At 28.8% G+C, this 23779-nt stretch overlaps 3 protein-coding genes across 4 annotated transcripts; 1 reads left to right on the forward strand and 2 right to left on the reverse strand.

Moving 5' to 3' along the window:
* On the reverse strand, positions 1-606 carry LOC149060704 (zinc finger MYM-type protein 1-like). Its single transcript, XM_089230344.1, has one exon. The coding sequence runs from the start codon at positions 604-606 to the stop codon at positions 1-3; it is 606 nt and encodes a 201-aa protein (XP_089086470.1).
* A 5277-nt stretch (positions 607-5883) lies between these two features.
* LOC149060705 (uncharacterized) lies at positions 5884-7034 on the forward strand. Its single transcript, XM_089230365.1, has 2 exons — positions 5884-6270; positions 7017-7034. Exons 1-2 carry the CDS (start codon positions 5884-5886, stop codon positions 7032-7034), a joined length of 405 nt encoding a protein of 134 aa, XP_089086491.1.
* Positions 7035-7270: 236 nt separating this feature from the next.
* On the reverse strand, positions 7271-23774 carry LOC107169415 (putative serine protease K12H4.7). Of its 2 annotated transcripts, none has more exons than XM_089219158.1 (10): positions 23639-23774; positions 17068-17283; positions 16824-17005; positions 16251-16486; positions 14502-14637; positions 14240-14426; positions 13505-13634; positions 11348-11480; positions 7692-7861; positions 7271-7557 (listed from the first exon to the last, which is right to left on the reverse strand). In XM_089219158.1, exons 2-10 carry the CDS (start codon positions 17257-17259, stop codon positions 7394-7396), a joined length of 1530 nt encoding a protein of 509 aa, XP_089075284.1. In that variant the 5' UTR covers positions 17260-17283; positions 23639-23774; the 3' UTR covers positions 7271-7393. The 2 variants fall into 2 exon arrangements, with proteins under 2 accessions (XP_089075284.1, XP_089075685.1); XM_089219559.1 differs by lacking the exon at positions 23639-23774 and adding an exon at positions 18218-18337.
* Between the last annotated feature and the right edge of the window lie 5 nt (positions 23775-23779).

Below are 23779 nucleotides of genomic sequence, written 5' to 3' on the forward strand. Positions count from 1 at the left end.
CTAACATATTTTAGATTCATTAAATAAAATTGAAAATTCTTCATTGGCGTTTTCTCGCTTTTTCATTAAAATTTCGGATATATTTTCAATATGTTCACATGTTTCGTAAAGATCGCAGTTAATTTTTTGTAAAACTTTGAAAAGAGGCAAAGTCAGAGAAAATAATTCACCTGCTACTTTTAAACTAATAACAAACTCGCTTTTAATGATAGCGTTAAGTAATTGTGAGGATTTAGACGAAGTGTCACTATTATGATGATTTTCCAACTCTTCTAACGTGTACAAGACTGGACAATAAATTTCAATGAATCTTAGGAGTGCATCATGGTTTTCAACCCACCTCGTTTCACACATTGAAATTAATGTAGTTTTATTAGTTCCTGGTATACACTTAAGAATATTTTGTTTTAATATTTGTGTACGCTGAGCTGATGATTTAAAAAAGTTAAAAATACTATGAATTGTTCCTATAGAATTTCGAAATTGTTTAATTTTACAAGAATGACTTAGTGCTAGGTTTAAAGAGTGAGCGCTACAGTGGACGTACAGAGCTTTAGGATAATTTTCTCTAATTTTAGCTTGTACACCATTTAAATGGCCACTCATAGCCGCTAACCCCCAGGGGGGTACTAAGCAATTAGTACTACGGGTTTGGCGTACCCGGGGCCCAGAACCCCACGCTGACTTTAATTAGTTGGTGTGGACTGGCCCTCCAGGTTGGGGTTGAGTGTAGGGCTGACAACCCTACCTCTTAAAAAAAACCTGATGTTAAGAAACAACAACATATTAATAAGCCTCGGATCAAAGATTTAACGGACATCAACATTGGAACCTGGAAAGTGCGATCTCTGTATAGGCCTGTAGCTTTGACAACATCTCTATCGTGTCTTGAGCGATATGGGATGGATATTACCACGATTCAAGAAGTGAGATGGACAAGCTCAGGTAGCTTGAAATCTCAAGGAAATACATTATTATACAGTGGTGGCGATAAACATGAATGCGGGGTAGGTTTTGTAATAAGGGATAACGTTGCGACAAATGTTATTAGATTCCAACCAATAAGCGATCGGATATGTTATATAGAACTCAAATGTAAATGGTACAACATGTTCCTAGTTAACTGTTATGCACCAACAGAAGACAAGAGTGACAATATAAAAAACAAATTCTATGAAGACTTAGACTTGGAGTGCGACAACCTACCGGTTGATAAACCGAAAATAATATTAGGGGACTTCAACGCAAAGATTGGAAAGGAAAACATATATAAACCAACAATTTGATCCAAAAGCCTACATGAAATTACTAACGACAACGGAAACAAACTAATCACTTTTGCCACAACTACAAATATGATAATAACTAACACGTAATTTCCTCACAAGAATATACACAAACAAACATGGATCTCCCCTTGTGGGTTAGTAAGAAACCAAATAGATCACATATTAATGGATAACCGGATAAAATAATGTGTCAATGATATAAGAAGTATGCGATGGAGTAGCGCGATGTCGGACCATTTCCTTGTGAAAGCAAAAATCACTCTCAGAATATCAACAAAATGGAGAAAAAAGAATAAGTACAAAGAAAAAATCAACAAGGATATACTAAAGACAACAACAGCCAAAGTATACGAAGAAAAAATATCGATAGATTTACGAGACATACAAGAAATGTTGAACTTGAATGAAGCCTGGGAGAAAATAAAGCAAACAATCAAAACAACAGCAAAGAAGTACTTGGGTATGTACCAAAAAAGACAAAGAAAACATGGTTTAACGACGAATGTAAAATTGCTCAAGAGGAAAAAGACAAAGCACGAACAAAAGTTTTATAGAACCCTAGTGAAGAAAATAAAAGGCTTCTAGCACAAAAACAAAGAGACGCAAAAAAAGCTATCAGAAGGAATAAGAGACTATGGGAAAAAGAACGGATACACACTATAGAAAACAACAGGAATAACAATTACAAAATATTTTTCGAAAAAGCAAATTAAATTAAACATGGATATCAAATTAGACCAACAGTAATGAAGAAACATGATGGATCATTACTAACGGAGAGTAAAGAAATTGCACGTGAATTTAAAGATATGTTCGAAAAATTGTTAAATCAATCAAATGAAAATAACACCGTGCTTCAATACTCTACTGTAGAACAGCTGCTTGAAAAACCATCAGAAGAAGAAGTGAAAATAGGGCTAGATATGCTAAAAAACGGGAAAGCACCGGGAGATGATGAAATAGTATCTGAATGCCTAAAAAGGGAGGCCAAGGTCTGCTGAACCAGCTACACAAACTTATGAACACAATCTGGGAACAAGAGGAGATACCCGAAGCAAGGCGTATATCCATCATTTGCCCTATACACAAAAAAGGAGACATCATGGAGTGTGAAAATTATAGAGGGATTTTACTACTCAATACTTCATATAAATTATTGTCCAACATGCTGCTGAATAGAATAAACCCATACATCAAAGAAATAATTGGAGAATACCAAGCTGGTTTTATGTTAGGAAAATCAACATTAGATCAAATACACATCGTAAAACAAGTTATTGAAAAGAGTCACGAATACAACAAAGATACCTATTTATTATTTGTTGACTTCAAAGCCGCGTATGACTCAATCAACAGAGACAAATTATGGGAAGTCATGGACCAGTTAGAAATACCAGCCAAGTTAACCAGATTAATAAAATCGTGTACTTATAATTCAAAGAGTAAAATTAGTTTTGGAGGATAATTATCTGAGGAGTTTCCGGTGATGACTGGACTCAGGCAAGGTGACGCTTTATCACCTGCGCTGTTCAACATCGCTTTAGAATCAGTTATGAGGACAGTAATATCCCAAGCAAAGGGCATGGAAATAAAAGACAATCAACATCTAGCAGTTGTTGCTTACGCTGATGATATAGTCTTATTAGCCGAAACAGTCAACGACCTAAAAAACACAACAGATATATTACTAAAGGAGGGGAAAAATTGGATTAAAAATAAATGAAACAATTCAAAATACATGATAGTATCTAGACACAATCATCAAAACTATTATCAAGAAAATCCAAAGTAACATTATATAAAGTTCTAGTCAGGCCAGTAGTTCTGTATGCAAGCAGTACTTGGGCGACGACAAAGTCAGATGAAAAAAAGTTAGAAGTGTTTGAGAGAAAGATCTTGAGGAAGATATTTTGCCCTCCCAAAAAAAAACAATGAAGGAGAATATGAATCACGAAGCAATAAAAATTTAGAAGAATTATATAACGAACCCACTATTGTTGGGATCTTGAAAAGCATCCGAATAAGCTGGGCCGGACATGTATGGAGATCAAAAGGACTAATTGGGCATATAACTGCATGAAAACCAACCGCAAAGAGACCCAGAGGACGACCTAGACAAAGATGGACAGATAGAATAAAAGAAGACCTGAAAATGCTGGGAGTAAGGAATGCTGAAGAAACGGCTCAAGATAAAGAAGATTGAAGACAATATTTTGTTGCGGCAATGGGCCTTAAAGGCCTGTAAAACGCCAAAAAGGAAAAAAAGCCGCCGCCCCATCATAACCTTGACCACATAATAGATTTAAATTTATTTTCATGCTGTTGAATGAATTTAAAATACTTGATGCTATTCCATTTCGGGTAACATCAATTACTGGGACAAATGTTAAGAAGTCTTCTCTTATTTTAAACTCATTACAATTATCTGACATATCTATATATCGGATACATAAGGACGTTTGTTCAATTTTACTTATGTCGGTTGTTTCATCTGCCCTAATTGAAAAACTCTCGATTTATTTATTTTGTTGACTATTTTTTCAAGAATTAAATTTCCACAAATTGAAATAAATTCATTTTTTATATCCGGGCTAGTATAAAGTGCATTACACGGAGCACTATTTCAATATGATTTTTAAATTCTGAATCTCCAGATTTAACACGCATTCGTAAAATCGCACGAAAATTACCGTCATCTATTATAGTTATCGCTTACCGTCGATCGTCCAAAATCTGAAGTACCCCGAAATGGAATTTCTTGCCTACCCATCATTATTATAGTATTAACTATTGGACGAAGTTTTTTTTTTTCTTCAATCTGTTTTTTTAAACCTACATCAATTAGTTGAACAATATTTGGTTGTAAACCCTGCCGTTGTACAGATAAAAAGTGTTAAGCAGATTCTACAGATTTTTTATGGTATAAATTATTTGAATGAAATCGAAAAATTTTCAACGCATTTTTCCAGTTTAAAAAACTGTTTAAAACCAGAGCCCCTAATTTAACATGATTTCCTTTTCCTGCACATTCTCTAGCAAAAACTACACAGTATTTGCACAAAACGCCATTGAATAGTTGACCTGAGTAAGTTAACCATGAATACTGATCCATCCAATGACGTTTAAATCGCAAATTTCGTTTTCCACTCACAGGAAACTTATAATCATTTGGAGGATATCAAGGGTTGTTTAATAATTGTTCTTTGATACTCAACTCACTAATACTAACACTTACACATTTTCCAATATCAAGCATACTAAAAGATTTAACCACTTCTAACTTATTGTACTGACCTTCAACTTCCTCATGATTGTTAGAACTTATAATTTCTAAGCTGTCAATTTTACGTTTTTTTTTTATTTTGGCTCGGTAGAAATCCAAGATGATAAATTGGATTGTGAAGATTTATTCATTTTTAAAAATAATTAACTTTCACGTGCGTTGGTATTTAAATGAAAAATTCACGAACTTTTAGTGCAACAAAACAGAAATATACCGAAAAAATAAACGTCGTGTGTACGATTTAATGCACTCCGTGATTACTGACAATGACATCAACAAAATCTGTTATACGGCTCTACTGACCATCGATTACCAAAATAATTAAGATTAGATACTGTAGGTATTATGTGAGCTATACATTAGGTTTTAAGAAAGTACACTAAGATTAGTTATCGCTTATCTAACACAATATAAATATAAAATATACCGTTTTATTTATTAATGTGTTTTAATAACAGTGACACGTATATGATGTAAAGTTTCAAATATAATAGGCATTAAAAAAAAACTATTCAAACTATTTAATATTATTTTTAAAAAAAAATCGGGTGGGGGGGTCTGAATTCTAACCCCCCTGGCTACGGCCTTGCTATTCACATTTGGGTAGGTAATACAAATTATACCCAGGCCGCAATTTTCATATATATAAAAAATAGCCAGACCTCAATTTACGTATGTGCAAAATATGCCCGGGCCGCAATTTACATAAAAAATTAAAAATGGGTAATCAATAATCAATTAGGTACCTTGTCACAGAGGCGATTTGAGTATACTGTTTTTGGTGCACTGCACTGCCAATGTTAGGGGGGGGGGGTGGTCTTGGTTGAGCATGTTCTGACCGCAATATGTTTAATTTTAATGTTCAATAAATGAAAAAAGTAATAAAGTACCTAATCAATGACATATGATAATCGTGGCTAAAACTATTGAAAGCGTCGAGTTAAGAATATAAGGGCCTTATAATTATAAACTATAAACTTATTAAAAAATATTTATTTGTAATTTCTATTATGATGGTGGTTGGGGGGGGGGTGGGTGTCTATATATTGTCTTGCACCACTAAGTATTATACATTCAAACCGCCTCTGCCTTGTCATATATTCATGTATTACCTATTAAGCTATATTAGGTAATGGTAAAGGTATTAAGTATACGTCTTTTCACAATCCAGTATACAAATGCACAATTTAACTGTTGGTGAAATAGTTAACTTTAGGTACCTAACTATAACGCCGAGACAGTAGCAGCAAAGGCAGCCATTTCAGGTACGTTCCTTTCCAGGCTAATGCCTAACATCGGAGGGCCCTGCCAATGGAAGAGGAGGCTCCTCTGTTCAGTGGTAGAGAGCCAGCTACTCTAGGCAGCGCCGTCTGGTCGTCTGCAGTCAACGCTGCGACCAAAGCTAGAACCATCATGAGGAGACCGCAGAGAGTAGCCGCACTGAGGGCCATAAAGGCCTATAGGACGGTTTCCGACGAAGCCACCCTCCTGCTAGCTGGCATGCCACCGGTTGACCTCATAGCTAAGGAGAGGGCCAGGATCAAGGCTAGGGTGTCTGCGGATCCTGTGCCAGGCGACTCACCTCTATCCAGGGATAGGATAAAAAGAGAGGAAAGGAAGGTTACAATCAACGAATGGCAGAGGAAGTGGTCTGATTCCAGAAAGGCCTCTCGGACCCGTCATCTTATACCGCACATCGTAAGATGGGAGAATAGGACGACTCCCGTGGTCCCGTGGACTTATCACATGACACAAGCGTTAACAGGTCACGGGTGCTTCCAGTGGTACCTCCATCGCATGGGCAGAGCCGATAGCCCCCGCTGCATGCACTGCCCTAACGGCTCGGACACTGCTGAACACACGATCTTAATAATTTATAAAATTAAAATGTATCATAATAAATAATAATGTATTTATTATTTGTTTAATACCTATGTGTGTGAATACTATACGTTTTAAAAATAAAAATAAAACTGTGACATGTGTATATTTTTGCATTGTTGTGATTTATTAGTTATTACTGTTATTAGAAAAACGTATGATAAATTTTAAATTAAATAATTGAGCATTTTCACACGAAAATAAAAATACGTTTGAGTTATTATACGAAAATCGAAAAAAAATCGAATATTTCAAATATTCATAAATTGCATAAAATTAACCAAAATATTTTTAAAAATAAAAATGTTTAGTAGGTAAACAGTAATATATTATAGATAAATATTTGGTAATTATTTTATGTTTACATAGTCATCTTCTCATCTTTGATTTACAACGAAAATATTATATAATACATTTTTTTTGTCGAAGATTGGTTTTTCGTGAACATTTTTTTGTTTTGTCCTAGTTTTATTTCATTCTTCGGATTATTTTTAAAAACACAGGGAACTTTTTTTTAGACTCATAAAACATTATTAAAATTTAAAATTTAAACTTTTTTACAGTTCCATACGTGGCGTTAGACACACACAAAAATACAAACACATAATTTTAGAACCAATACCTACATAAATTATAACTCAGATCAGTCAGACCAGAATCTAATATAAACAATTAAAAATGTACATATACCTACTTAATTCAATAATTAAATTTCATCTGGTAAAAAAATGCTTATCATAATTAATAAACATTATGTAGGTACATAAAAACGTACTTAATGTATACATTAATATAATTGTATGATATAGATATGATCTGCAGTTATTAAAACAAATTATAATATTCATACAAAAAAGTACATCAATAAATTCTCATGATAATATAATATTAAAGTTATCTTATAAAAATTTGATTTTGAAAAAAGCAAAAATAATGAATTTTATACTTTGTACTTAAATTGTATATTGTCGACTTCAGATGAGTTATCAAAATCGTTTTCTGTCAACCATTCACTCAAAAATGCTCTAATTGTCTCACGAGCATTTTTAAGCTGAGGAAGATCTGTAGGAGATGGAGGATACATATTTGCACAATGAGCTGTTCCTATAAAGGAAAAAATGAAAATCAATTAAATACTAGAACAATATGTTATTTTTATAATTAGCCACATATATAGATATATGAAAAATAAATTTAATTAAATATTTATGTTTATTGTTTATTGTTTCAAAAATTACCTTCAATATAAATTGCAACGTTGTTTTTGGTATTTGTGTGAGTAATGCCTAATGCATGCCATGGATCAACTGACCCGTGAACATAAATTACCCGATTTTCTTTTATGTTCAATTCACCGTACATCATGTTACTTCTTTTAATTGCATTAGACAAAAGATCAAAATTATACCTAAACAACAATTTACAACAAAATCATTATCAAACATAAACTCCATAATTTAGTAAATATATTTACTTAGGTAATATTTTTTATTACATATACCAGGAGTTTTAAAATTTTTTACTTAAGGACCAAATAACAGTTTTAAAATTTGTGGATCAAACGTCTAAGTTCAAAAACATATATATTATAATTACTTTTAAAATTTTTAGTTTTATGAGAAAACAATGAATATTTTCAATACAAACGAGTGCAAATTATTAACGATTATTTCGATTTAAGAGTTACGGCATGCCTTTGTGGAGAAAGCGAAAGCCCAAAAGGATAAAGAGACTTTTAAATTTAGTGTAGTGTTTTTAGCATTTAGGTACTTAAAAAAATTATAGTAAGTATATCAAATATAGTTATTTTTAATACTGAATGTATAAATCTTATATTATGAGTTTTATTTTATTGCAAACAAAATCCAACATTGAATTGTCAATAAACTTCACGATTTTTTTTTAAAAATGAATATAGGTATAATACTCGTAAAATAAATTAGCACACATAACTTTATCGCTATGTCAAGGTCGCTGCCCTCCCATAGTCCCACGACACTTAATAACGTCATGGTTCCTTTAATAAAAGTCATTCTATATATCTTGCATGGAATCCATCTAGACCAGCGTTTCTCAAAGTGTGGGTCATCAGTCAATTTTTGGTGGGTCGCGAACAATTTTTACGTGGGTAACAAATAATAATTCATGTTTTCAAATTATATAGATTCCAAGAAATTGGATGAATTGTGAGTAATAATGATTACTAATAATTCGTCATATATTTATTACGAAATACCTAATAAAAATGTATACATATTTATATAATACAAATTTTGTTTTTTATTACCTACTTTTTGAAAAGTGAAACAATGTGGGTCGCGAAAAATTTTTCGGGGGAAATTTGGGTCGCAGTACTAAACAGATTGAGAAGCACTGATCTAGACAACAAACTTGCATGGGCCATACTCATATAAAAACTAATAGAAAATCACTCAAAATTAAACTCCTTAAACTTAAGACAGTAAGACATCACCTCTAATAATATCTTTCAGTTAATATTAAACTCTTAATCTACGATTATTCGCTCATCGATGACCTACGGAATTTAGATTAAAATTTTCCAATAATTTCAAGCAATTTGCCTTCATCTCATAACAAATAATACCCTCTGGTACGTCAACAAACTCTCTCTCTTTTCATAATGTATTATTTATTATTATATTAATAGGTAAAGGTAAGTTATAGATACCAGAAATCTATTCCAAATGTTAATCATAGCCCATAGGTATTATTTGTTATAATACATTTTTAAATAATAGGTATACTCAGGACCGTAGAAAGAACCAGTCACTGGTAAAAAACCAAATTTGCAACGCTCCACCACCCATCCGTGCTAAAATTTATGTCAGAGTAATAAGTACATTACCGAAATTATTAAATTAATGGAAAAATAAATAAATATTAGCTATTAGTTATTACTATTTTACTACACTAACTCATAAACGATAGAATAACTTATTATTTCGTTTACAAAATTATAAAAAACATTTTGTTTTTTCATATTTTTATTTTTGTTTAAACATTCAATAAAGAAATGTCTGAAATGCTGTTGAAATAATTATTCATACCAGAAATAAAAGTAAAAACGAGATAAAAAATAATTAGAAAGGTTAATAATTAAATAAATCGTATAATCGGAAAATGAAAATAGTTACCACAAATAAACTTACTTTAAAGTTTAAAGGTTATCAGTGTTTCACTATTAGGTATCAACTTATTTCCTACCTACTTATTACTCGATCTAAATATAAAAATATAAATTATGTTTGATGTGAAACTACATATTCTATAATATGTTTAGACAATCAATATAAAATATAATTTATAATTTATCTAAAAAATAAAAAATAAATCTCTTAGGTATACTACCTGCTACTGCTTCGTTTAACATTTCAGAAAAATAAAAATTACTTTTCTATCGTTTGGACTCTGGACGTCTGATACACTGATCAGTGATAATTGATAGGTACATATTATTATATACAGACATACAGTATTACTACTATATAACATAATTTAATGTACCTATTCTAGTTTATAATCCAAGTTACATTCTCTAAGACGGAAACGCAAATATATTGTTTTGTGCTAACATAGGTAGGTACTAGGTATACCTACCTATAAACTTTTTTAGATAAATAAGTTGTAAGTATCTATTTTACAACAAAATATGAACATATTTTCATAGAAGTAGGTATATTTAAGTAAAATCCTGAGAAATTATACTAGGTTGCCTTAATTACTCCTTTGAGGGCATTTCTTAATTGCTCTACTTCAGGTGTATTATAGTAGGGACGACCGTACGGTCTGTACGTTGTAATGGTACCAGCCCCAGATTATTATAGCCCCCATTATTTTTAGAGTATAATGTTTCGTCAATTGTATTAATTAAATGTATGACAAAATATTTATACTGATAATAGTAATATTAATATTATAATAATATAAATAAAATGTATTAATTAAATCTGGAGGACTGAAGATCACGTTTAACTCCGTTAGTTTAAAAATTAAAGTAAATTGACCTATTATGAAACTTGATAGTACATTGTCTGTGTTTGTATGTGGATTTTTTAAGATAACTCAATTTTTAAGTGAATTATAAGCATTTTTAATTTACGCTTTTTTATATACGCATAACTTGCTACAAAATTGAACTATCGTAAGAAACCCACATAAAAACAAAGATAATGTTCTTAACATTAAGTTTCATAATAGTTTGCGATTCACTTTAATTTTTAAACTAACAGTGCTATAAACGTGATCTGCTGAGAGTAAATGTGGTATTTTATGCACTTGTAAGACGGAGACAACAAAATAATATGGATGTAATAGGTATACAGGACCGTATTTAGGAATTGTACACCAAAGGGCAAAAAAAAAAATACGCCTCATAATTCATTATACAAAATACAAATTTAAATTATAAAAAAATTAGCCACCCTCTCCTACTCAGCCGCCCGGGGCAACAGTACCCTGTAGCTCCCCCTAAATACAGCCCTGTAGGTATAGCGTCCTCTTAAGAACATCCCACTCCTATTTCAGTCAAATCATATAATTATATAATCATATACATAACTGGCTAGGTACCTATTTCATGTATCTAATAAATCAATCAATCAGTTAATAGGAATAATTAAAGCTATGTATTTTAATAAACACCTAGGTACCACCTATCTACTTGTTTACTATACTACTATCAATATTTTAACAACAGCATATTTTTATAAACTATATAATTAATTTTCTCAGTCGAATTATTGAGTAGGTAATTTGTTTTTAATTTTTATTGCATAGGAAATTACATGTTATACATGTTATATTTCCTATCAAGTCTCTTTAGAGATATTTTAATATATATATGTAAAAAAATATTATAAATAAATTAACTTACAACTTTCCAAAAATATCAGAGCACATATCGATAAAAAATTTTGCTGGAAACTTATTACCAAACGTATGATCATCTTGACTGGATGTTTGATAAAAACCAAACTCTGTACAAGTTTGATATGTCCATTGTCGACCTATATATGAAAAATTAACATTGGTATAGACTATAGAAGTAATTTATAAATTATACTTTTGGTGACCTATCTAAACATAATAGGTATTATTTATTTTGATGATGGTAACTGATAATAATTTAAAATTATAATTTATTCTCTGCAGTGCAGTAGAGTTAAAGAAAACCTTGAAGTTTTAAGCATCATCCACTACTAACAAAAAATATAAAATATAAAATTGTAAACTCGCCAGTCGCGGAAAAAATTGGCTTAAAAAATTACAATCCGGTAACATTAAAATTGGTACATCAAACATAGAACACGTGTATTTTAAACTTATGGAGAAATTAAATTCATTGCCTTGTCTGTAAACATTTTTTCTAGTAGAATATAATGCTTCAATTTTTAACTTTGTTTTCTTTCTTACTTTCATATTTTCGGGTGCAAAAGTGAATCAAGTAGGTATTTTTGAGATGTCAAAATCGAAAATTCACAGCATTTTTCAAAAACGTTGTAAAAAAAGAACAAAAAATAAGGAAAAACGGAAATACTTCCACAAAATCAGTTTTAAAGAAATCTATTTAGTTTTTTTGGTGCGAGTAAAAAACTAATAACCATAAATACTTTAAATTTTCATCAAATGTTCATATTACCATTTTTAATACACTACCTATCACATTTTCTAAATATTTTAACTCTTTTAGAGATATTTATAGGTAAAAAAAATATTATATTTCTATTAGTTTTTTTTAAATTATCGTCGATAAATAATTTGTTTGTTTGGTCAATATACCTATTACCTAGGTACTTGAAAATTTAAAATATGAGATTTCTTGTAACTTTTTAACAGAAATTGAAAAACACAAATTGAGCGTCTAATGTCAGAATCACGACAATTTATTTGCAAATAATTTGCGTAGAAAATTCATCAAAACTCATAAAAAATATCTAAGATTTAAAAATGTAATTCAAGATTTCACATGAGTTTTCCTAATTTTAACAAAAAAATTTACCAGAAGGTTTAACTAATTTTTTTTATGAGCATTTGAAGTTTAAATTTTTTTCGACATTGGATTTTGAGTCGTAAATAAATTAACGAATTTTCATCAAATGATTTTCTTGTTTTGCTATAATTCAAAAACTAATAACTATAGATACCTACATATAGCTACATAAAGATGATGTCAGCGTAATGTTAGTTTTTCTTTCAGGCGGCGCGTAACATAGACAATAAAACGCATTTACGCAGAATCATTTTTTGTTTTTACTTTTGAATAATTTTAGGAGTAAAATCTACCATCACGAACTTGATGATAGATATATAATATTTTTTAGGGATGAAATATTAATTTGTCTAAATATTGTCTCGAAACAATTTAAACGTCATTAAAGTAATATTTTTTTCGAATACACAAAGACAAACAAAAATAAAATACAAAACCTATATGTAATACCCTCAAAACATTAACCATTATAATTTTTGTCTAAGATTATTCAAAAATCATAAAAAAAAAAAAAATTAAGTACTTAGAAGCGTATTTTATCCATATGTTGCGCATAGATCCGAGGAGAAAACAAATAAGGCGACACCCTCTTAAATTTTCACTAAATGTTTATTTTATAATTTTCAAATTTTTTAACATAATAAAACTTTCAAAATATTTTGGATTTTATAAATTATTTAAAATTTTTCCTATAAATGACAATACATTTTTCTTTTTAGTCAGATTTCTATAAAATTTGTAAAATTTGTTGTAAAACAGTAAAAAAAATCAGAATTACATACGATTTAAAAAAAACACATTAAGTTATAACTTATAAAGCTGTAAATTGTTTAGTTTTTATAGATAAGGATTGAAATTGTCATCAAAAACACTATTGTCAAGCTTGTAGTATAATTATACATTGGTTTTATTACTTACTATTTCAATTAATATAAGTTATTATTATTATTATTAACTAATCGTTATTTATGCTATAATATTATCTAAAACTGTGTTTACTAACACGATGTATAATCCATATTATGTCTATTGTCTACTAACCTCCTGCTGCTGAATCACTATCCCAACTTGTATTTAAATAAGAATCGATCATCTTGGTATAGACGTGTTGTGTACATGTTAAATTATTTATGGATAATAGTTTGCTATTAACATCTGCATACCTGTCTAACTAAAAAAAAAAAAAAAAATAGTATAGAAAACGAGTAATGAGTTTAGATTTATAGTAAGTTTACTATTTTAATTTTAAACATTATAAGTATAAATATCAACTATAGCAATAGAAGAGTATAAAGGGTAGTCCCTATATATGAATATATACAGTATACTCCTCCTGCAGGAATTAGAAGAGCCCTTTAGGCTTTTTGGTTTTGATACCGGAATTGATTTCATGTAAATAATATTTTAAGGTTAAGTTCTGATATCAATTTCATTATTATGATATTTTGATGATCTGGCTCTGATTAAAAAAAATCAAATAAAAGTCAATGTTTACCCAGAATTCGATATATTGAATATAAATCAAACAAAAAACGTACATACCTACTATATACATAATTTACTAATTAACAAAGCATTATTTTATATTTAGAATACAATAAATTTTATTGAAGTGTTGTATATATTTGTAAAAGTTTCTGTATCCATACAGTACTTCCTTACATTGTATACAATTACTATACTACTGTATTCATTGCTCTGCTTAGAATCTAAAACTTAATGCTAGGTTTCTACGTCCTACACATACCTATTTTGGCTTATAAATTAAATACTTACTGAAGATGTTATTGAGTTGTTGACCATTATATCACATAAAGTTTCCAATGTTACTAATGATCGATCAAAGTTTTCATAAAATCTATTGTCTTTATTGTATTGTACAATGTCAGCAAAATTTCCAGCTAAAGTCTCAAATAAGTTTGCTACGTCATTTTTTGTGCTTATATTTAAGGGATCACATAGTCTGAAAAATAAGGATTAAGTTTATGCTTTAGTAGGTATGTTTTAAAAACTGATTAATTTATGATATGAGTATTACTTGAATTTGTTTTCAATTAATTTTGCTCCTTTGGTTGTTTTAATTTGGTTATCGATCATTTGATTTGCTTGTTTTATTTGTAATACACATTCTGGTGAATACGTTGCTAATGCATTTTCTACCACCTTAAAATATTCTACGAAAGTAAAAGTATAGGTGCACGTTAGAGATATTAAATTATTATAGTGTTAGTATTGATGGTACTTGTTTGTTATAGCCCCGCCAGTACATCATATAAAATAAATCACCCCGCCTCTTGCTTTTTATTGCCCATTCAGTAGGTATCACATAACATTCATCGTTATTGCAATCGTTATTGTGATATATTTTAGGAAATTAGAAAACTAAATTTTTATGATGTAGGAATTTAGTACGTTCCTGGTTTAAGAATTAATAATTGGCTGACTAATTCTAGGCTACTAATATACACAATATTGTCCATTTCATATACTACTGGGCCTGAGAAATGTCATCAGTAACATTTTGTAAACGAGATATAAATATGGGCCAAAATGCTATGGTTGATTGGAGTAATTATCCACGTGAGGTATATGTGTTTTGGAAGCTTGATAATAATCAAAATAAAGAAAATGGTCCCGGCTTTTTTGTTGAAATAGATGAAAGTTTATTTGTGCGTGGAAAAAATAATGCTGGGCGTATTCTACAATGGATTTTTGGTGGGATATGCAGGAAAACCAAAGAGTGTTTAATAACCAATGTACCTGATCAATTGGAGAAAATATTGTTACCTATAATACAAAGATATTTAAGACCAGGCTCAATAATTTTATCAGATTATTGGAAAGCTTACAATAATCTACAGAAATCGGGATTCAAACATATTATAATACTGTTAACCACACATATAATATTGTCGATCCGGATACAGGGGCACACATCCAAAAAATTTAGAGGTTCTGGGGTTCTGCTAAATGAGGCAATAAAAAGCGTCGTGAAACTAACAGACATTTTTTAGAATCGTATTTGGCAGCGTTTATGAGGAGAACATGTCTCGGAAAACAAGACGCATTTGAAACTATCTTCAAAGATATCTCCGAGTTCTGACTTCCATTATAATAACTATGGATTCTTATATTTTATTTTATTACGTTACTAACACATCACTTAGTATACATAAGTACAATACACTTTTGAATTTAAATTTTATACTATATAAATGTATATACTTTTTAAATTTAAAATTATAATATATTTTTGAATAAAATAAAATAATATTATACACATTGAAATATTTTTTTATTTATGGAGGGGCGATAAATTTTATACGGTGTACTGACGGGGCGATAACAAACAAGTACCAAATTATGTTTTTAATTTATATATTTCGTAATATCATTAAAACTAAAGCTACTATAGATATTAGATAAATCTTGATTCTAAAAACATTTAAGTTAAAATTGTTAATTTAAATATCTTGAACAAATTTTTAAATAGGTAACTTCAAAAAAACAATGTTCGAAATATTTGAGTACTACTTTGAATATTTAACTATTTGTTTTCGTTTTTGTCTTTAAATATTACTAGTTTATTTTTATTCCCAGTAGGCAGATAGTAATAAAACATCAAAATATATTAATAAAAAATGTACCTATATGATTTTAAGTTCGAAAAATCAAACAATTTAGTGAGATTTAAGATTGATTTTAAGAAAAAAATGTAATCAAGTTTGAGAAAAATGTAATCCATCCTTTGTACCTATGTTTAGTATATGTAGCTGTTATAATATACCTTTAAAATCTATTTTTGCCAATAGAGGACCACTTGAAGACACTGAAGCATGCACTAAATGTGGAAATTTCATTCTCAACCATGCAGCCAAAGATCCTGGATAAGATCCTCCAAATGCTACCCATTTAGCAGTGGCTGGAATATTATAAATTGTTCGAATATTGACAATGAATTCCGCCAAATCCGATAATGCTTGTTCACTACTTAAGTATACTAAATTTTTGGTACTCATATCTCTAAAATATAAATATAGATAAATTGAGTTATAGGTAATTAAAAAATGTTTAAGGTTGGTACATATGGCTTGAATTTTTATATTTTTACATAAAACATTGCTATTAGTTTTAATAAATAGGTACCTATAATATATGTTCTTAGTAAATTTTTTGCTTCATTAATAGAAAAATTATTGATACTTTTAAATACTCATTTATAGTAAATTAATTGTTTTTTTTTTTAAATTATTACCAACGCTTAATCATGATAAAAAAAAATATTACAATGTAGTACTAAATATCTGGTAATAGTAAATAAATTGGTATATTTTGTAATAATATTTAATGGAATTCTTACTCAGTAGGATGGCTTTTTCCGTAATACCGATGTTCTAATTGCAAACATAAGGCATTCAATTCTTTAGCATAATCCATCCAAGCCCCACTATACATCCATTTGGCTGAAATTGGACCTTCTCCTCCTATCATCAAAAACACAGGGCCATCCTCCTTGTAATACTTTTGATTTACTTGATACCTCTTAAAAAATATTGCATTGAATTCAAATTAATGAAGATAAACTTGATAATAAATTAATCTACCTGCTTCCATGTCCTATTATCAGTAGGATTAAAGTGGTCCAGTTTTTGCACAAACCATTTGTCTTCAATATTGATCACATTTTTAGTTAACGGTGAATTTGGTTCACCTAGACCCACGCGTATTTTTTTTAAACTGTATGATGGTGAACTCCACAAAACACCACACAAAAATAAACAAAGTATGAAATTCATTTTTTAAAGAAAAAAATTTTTTACCTGCAAGTAAAAAAAATATCCTAGATTTTTATTGGAGCATTGAATGTATTAGTTGTACCTACCTACAATTATTTTATAACAAAAATATTAATTTTAGACGTTTCTGGTGTTATTTTATTTTCATAAGCTTATTACATAGGTAAATATCTAAATATTTCCGATATTTTAATCATGCCTATTGATATTTTTGCATATATAAGTAATAATATAACTAGGTATATAAGGTTCATTATAGAACTTATAACTGTTAACATTTTTAAAATCCATATTTTATTTTTATATAGCTAAGAGTTTAAAGTTAACCTCTTTTTGCATATTGTACCAAGAATTAAATTTCTCGTTTATTTCACTTGAAAATTATCCGATTCCATTATTTCATACAATAGCCATATTCGGCTCGAAAAACTAAATAATTAGTATTAAAAAGGTCAAAATATTTTTTAATAATTTTTCCATGTCATCTTGAACCCAAACCAATACATCGATTTTTATTTAAAACAAAAAATAGTTAATTCATGCAGAAAGAGGTTAATGAATTATACATCCATTCAAATGAAAAATAACGATACGTCTTCAAAATGCTTAATTTATTTTGTTGTAATTTACAAAATATTGATCTTAGATGATTGAATCTTTTTGCGACTGTCGTAAGGATACATGCCGTTCAGTGGCGTACGCAAAATTTTTCAATGGGTTTTTTTAGATCTATACAAACATCTTAGACTAAACTTCTAAGTAGAGTATGGAGACTTATTGTTTTTAAATAAAAGGAAAGAAACGAAAAGCGATCAGTACAAATGTTTAATAGTACCTATTTATTGCCAGTAAAAATGAGAAAGAAAGTTTTGTTTTATTATTGTATCAATTTTTTTTTTTTTAATTAGACTTAGATCAGACGTATCTACCTATTAATTATTACAGTAGTAGAACATACCAATATTAATATGGGGCACGCCGCACGCGTCAGTATTATCGTATAGATGTTGAAATTATCAATAATATTATTGTAGCTAAAAGTGTAGCATCGATTACATATTTCATTTCATTTTCTATCCTGCAGCAAATTACCAAAATTAATTTTATAGATGTGGCACAAAATACATGTTATATTTTTACATTTTGGCGCAAATTACATACCAGAAAATAACTAGGACAGGGAGCTAGGGGACCGTTTAACACACTCATAAATATACTTATTGATGTCACGAATTACAAGTAATAAAATTGGCACAAAATATACCATATCCCGACCGCAACTATGCCGAAATCGAGAGGCGTGGGCTTGAAAATGAATTACAATTTAATTTTTGTTTTAAAATTTTAGACGTTTAAAAAAAAAATATATCAATAAACAATTATTTGTTCGGTAAAAAAGCTTAAATGTGTATACTTGTATCCCTATTTGTTCTTTAGGCATTTTTATCGTAAAGCTATTTAAAAGTATTGACGAATGACGATACATAGGCACGATATTTTTTTATAAGAATTTTATATTTAAATTTTGACAAAACCACAATATTACGAGTAGGTATTAATGTAAAATGTGTTGTTAAAAATGTATAAAATATAAAATTTGTATAGTTAAGGCTTGAAAATTTTATGCAAGGTCTTTTATACAAGTATTTCATATTTTACCATTTTACCAAAAAAATTCCTAATAAGAAAATTGTTAAGCAAATAAAATTATTTTGTAAAAATAAATTCAACCAATCGATCTATATTACCTATAGGTAGGTATGTAATAATATTAGTTATTGGCATAACTAATCCAGTAAGACGTATATGTATTTACGTCCTTGCTAATTGCTTACTATAATGGACATCAATTGAAACTTGATGAATAGGTATTTAAAAAAAAAAAATAATAATAATATGGGTCAATTGGGGAGGGGGGGGTTTAGCTCGTTAGGCTCACACACTGCGTACGTCACTGACACATATTACTTTCATGTAACTATAATAACATTAAATTCACACATATAAAATATCGGTACATTATTGACACGGACAATGCAAAGACGATGTTCTAGGCTATGGCTGCATCAAGTGCAATCATATATTGCCGAAGAACCCGTTCCGTCTTTTCGTATTACTTGTACCTAACTACTATACCTTTACCATATCATTGTTTAACCTAGTTCTCTAGTTTCGTTGTTATAATACATAATTTATTGTTACTGCAGTCCTATCAATAGTTACCGACTAATCTTTAAATTATACATTTTATTAATATTTCTTAACCTAGTTTCGAATAAATTCTAATAATTTGTAGGTTGTAGCCTTGCCTAGGTAACTGGTAAGTGTAAGATGTAACACCAACTTAATTTCGGTATGTCGCGTGTAATGTTGAACTTTTCATGCAATGTTAATTAAATCTATTAAAATATTAAATGAACTTCGATCATAACGTTTTTCGGTTCATATACATACCTATTTATCCATTTTGTAAGAATGTTATTTTATATTTAGTGTTAATTTTTTTTTCAATTTACATAGGTACCTACAGGCTTTTCTTGATATGATTATCGATAAATAGTATTGAGAACCTAGCAGGCACATAACCAAACATTTTTCTATAAGAAGGCTGGGCCAACATTTTTTGGCTCCTCTTTATACTTTTTATTTTCCCCTTACCACATAATAATATCTATAAAAAAAAGTACTTCATTTTATCAATGTATTGACTGTATTGGTCAATAAGTTTAAAGTTTAAATAGTGTTTTCCATTTCTCAATATATTATTAGACGTGATATATTGCATGTTATCTTAAATTGTTGGGTGAAGAATATATTTATAAAATAAAATCTTAGAATTTAATTATTTATAACTATTGTATATAACTAATTATAAAACTTTTTTTAAGTATTTATTTGAATTATTTGGATATTAGTAATGATTGACAAATTTTGATGTTCCTCTAGAATATGTGGAATATTTCCCGTGGTCAACACTCACTCTTATCATATTCCGACGACCATTATACACAAAAATTTGCCTGTAGGAAGTATAAGTTGAAATTAAAAAAACAATTTATAATTTTGGAACCGATTTTGGTATCGACCTCAATCAAGAATTTTACATACATTAACCTTTAAAATGGATACATATATTTCTTTAAACTAGGATGACTTTGAAAATATTTAGTAGCGGAATAAAAACCGGAAGTTAGTACCCATTTTAATTTCACTGATTTTTTTTTAAATGTGCTGATAATAACAATTAAAGATTAATTCATGAGAAATTATATCCAATATAAAAAAAGCGGGTAAGTCGTGTATGTCGCTCTGATGTACAGTAGGTTACAAGTGGGTTACTGTAATGGATGGAATTAAATTTGAATCCAATGATATTATATCATTGTATATGAAACACGATTCTGAGCGAAGACGGTTTATCTGTCTAGGATATATAATAGATTATTAAAAATTTTCAAATCTTAGATTTAAAAAAAATTTTTTTAGGAATTTCTAGTTTAAAATATTATGCGAATTTTCATGATGTTTACATATGTTGTCAAAATTCAAACTTTGAATGCTTGTAAAAAAAATTGTGACTATATTGTTCTTTTATTTTTCACCTGCTATTGTAAAAATATAGTTGGAGCCTTATATTAAATTTTCAAATCTTAGATATAAAAGGAAAATTTTTTATAAATTTCTAGCATAAAATAATTTATAAATTTTCGTGATTTTTACGTATGTTGTCAAAATTCAAACTTTGCAGAATGCTTATAAAAAAAATTGTGACAATGTATTTCTTTTATCTTTCAACTGCTATTGTAAAAATATATTAGGAGCCTTTTATTAAATTTTCAAATCTTAGAATTAAAAAGAAAAACTTTTATGAATTTCTATCTAAGATAATTTGAACATTGCCGTAATTTTTACGTATTTAATCAAAATTTGAACTTCAAATGCTAATTAAAAAAAAATTGTGCCTATTTATTCATATAATTTTTTATTCACTATAAGAATAACTTATAAGGAACTTTGTATTAAATTTTCAAGTATTTTGATAGGGCCAAAAAAATTTTATTGACACTTCAAAAAAATGTTTTCAGACAAATTGAAAATTTCAGTCGTCTATAAATATCTCAAAAAAAGTCAAAATATTTTGAAAATTAAATCATGTAAAGAAAATGCCAATCTAAATAACTGGTAAAATTTTCAAGTATCTACGACTTATAATTTTTGAATAATAACAAATGTTTAAATTCGTTTGAGGATAAATCGTTATCGTTACGCTATTTCGTAAAAATTTAAAATTCAAACGCACTTAAAATTTTTTCTATAATGATGCATCGAAATTGCTCTATAGCTACTTGAAGGAAAACTTATGGAAAACTTAGTGTCGTATTTTTAATCTTTAGTTATAAACAAGAAAAATTTTATGATTTTTCAACTTCAAAATTACTTGCAAATTTTCGCATTTTCGACAGATTTCGTAAAAATTTGAACTATAAACGCTTATAAAAAAAAAATTGTGACTATAACGATTTTTAATTTTTTTTAGCTACAATAAGAACAACTTATAAGGAATCTTGTATTAAATTTTCAAGTTTTTTTGGTCGTCCAACATTTTTTACCGACACTTCAAAAAAAAAATCGAAAATTTCAGTGGTCTATAAATAACTCAAAAAAAGTCAACAATTTTTGATAAATTAAACTGTATATAGATATCACTAACATAAACATTTTGTGAAAATTTCAAGTATTTATAGTGATTATTTTTTAAATTATAACCATAAAAAAAAATCGATTTTGTCGATAACTGGTTTTGCGTAAAAATTCCCGTTTTGCTGTCATTTTTTTTTTGTTTTTCTCGATTTTTTTGAAAACTGTTGGAAAATGTTTACTTTTGACCTGTATAATGCACCAAGGATCATAGGCCTGCGCAGGCCTCTTTTTCAGGATATGCAGAAGACTGACAATAGCGCGCCCTGAAAGTTATTTTAAGCTCGTAAAATTCTGATAATATGTATACCTACACAATTCATAAATATTAAAAAACCTACTGTTTAATTAAAAAACGATTGTAATAAATACCATTACACAATACAAGAAGTATGTATTTCACAAATACTTGGTAGTTGATAACTGATAAATGTATGTTTCAATTTTCCAAAGTCGATGTTCGCCCCTCACAGAACTTCAGGGTATGCAGCTGCATACCCTGCATACCCCCTGCGCACGCCTATATGCCAAGGATATTCACTTTTACATCGGAAACCACCCCCAATGTTTGAAATCGAAGCATTATTTCGACTAGTTATGCTGTACACAGACACAAAAAAAAACACACATCATTGTAAAATCAATACATTCATCACTTCGTTCAGAATCTAAAACTAATAATGATAGAAAATTTCAAATGCCTATGAATAGTTCAACTTAAGTCGACAATTTTTGAAAAGTGCATGGTGGATAGAATATACTTATATAAACATTTGGTGAAAATTTCATGTATCTATGGTCATTTGTTTTAAAGTTACATCAAAAACCAAAATCGATTTTGTCGAAAAATGTGTTTGCGTAAAATTTCTCGTTTTTCCCTTAATCTTTAGTTTGTTTTTCTCGATTCTTTAGAAAAGTATTGAGAATTTTTCACTTTGCCCCCCTCCCCCCAAAGTACCAACTAGATTCTGATCGAACGAGGTACTGAAGTCAAAAATCGAAGCACTTTTACTGCCTCGAAACGTCGTGACAGACACAAAAAAAAATTTAAAAATAAACACACATGATGGTAAAATCAATACATTCATCGCTCCGCTCAGAATCTAATATAACCAGTGACTATTACAAAATTGTAGATAAAAAACAATTTAAAAATAAAATTACAAGTCAACTAATGTAGGTACTGTATATTTCTATCAACTAGATTGCTTTCTATTTCATAAATTAAATAATCACAATAATTGAGGTTACATTCAAAAATTTTTTTTTAATAATGATTGGTTATCACAATAGTATAATGTAAAATATTTAATCTAATTCCTAATATGGTCAAATTACATTCCAAGTGTACATTTATAATCACGTAGGTATATTTGATTATATAGTAGCTACTTGTTGATAATAGGTGTCGGTACATAACTACTTAAAATAAATAATAATATGTAAAATGTGTATTATATAATTAATTAATATTATGATAGTTTGTTTGATTAAACTTTGAGCTATATGGGCTTAATATATATCATATTAGTATATACAATTATTATATACTAAATAGTAGTTACTCATGGTAATGTGATATTTTGTTAGGTAGTTATTCAATTATTTTTAAAGAAATACTATATTTTATTGACGGACAAAAGCACAGCAAGTAAAATATGATTTAAACAATTATACTTACTGATAATTCGTATTCTAATAGCAGGTATTTATTAAATAAACCGTATAATTCTGAATAATTGTTTGGAAATACGGCAGCGATTCACACTATAAAAAAATTCTGTTTAATTTAATACATTTAATGCGTTATTTTTATTACGTT

Source organism: Diuraphis noxia, unplaced genomic scaffold (assembly GCF_037042655.1).
Source record: "Diuraphis noxia isolate RWA-SAM2 unplaced genomic scaffold, SU_Dnox_SAM2 contig0001, whole genome shotgun sequence".
NCBI classification, from domain to species: Eukaryota; Metazoa; Arthropoda; class Insecta; order Hemiptera; family Aphididae; genus Diuraphis; species Diuraphis noxia.

Coding starts and splice junctions, on each gene's coding strand:
- LOC149060704 (XM_089230344.1), bottom strand. CDS start 606: ATGAGTGGCCATTTAAATGGTGTACAAGCTAAAATTAGAGAAAATTAT.
- LOC149060705 (XM_089230365.1), top strand. CDS start 5,884: ATGGAAGAGGAGGCTCCTCTGTTCAGTGGTAGAGAGCCAGCTACTCTA.
- LOC107169415 (XM_089219158.1), bottom strand. CDS start 17,259: ATGAATTTCATACTTTGTTTATTTTTGTGTGGTGTTTTGTGGAGTTCA. Junction 17,006..17,067: donor ATAATAGGACATGGAAGCAG/GTAGATTAATTT, acceptor ATATTTTTTAAG/AGGTATCAAGTAAATCAAAA. Junction 13,635..14,239: donor ACAACTCAATAACATCTTCA/GTAAGTATTTAA, acceptor TTTTTTTTTTAG/TTAGACAGGTATGCAGATGT.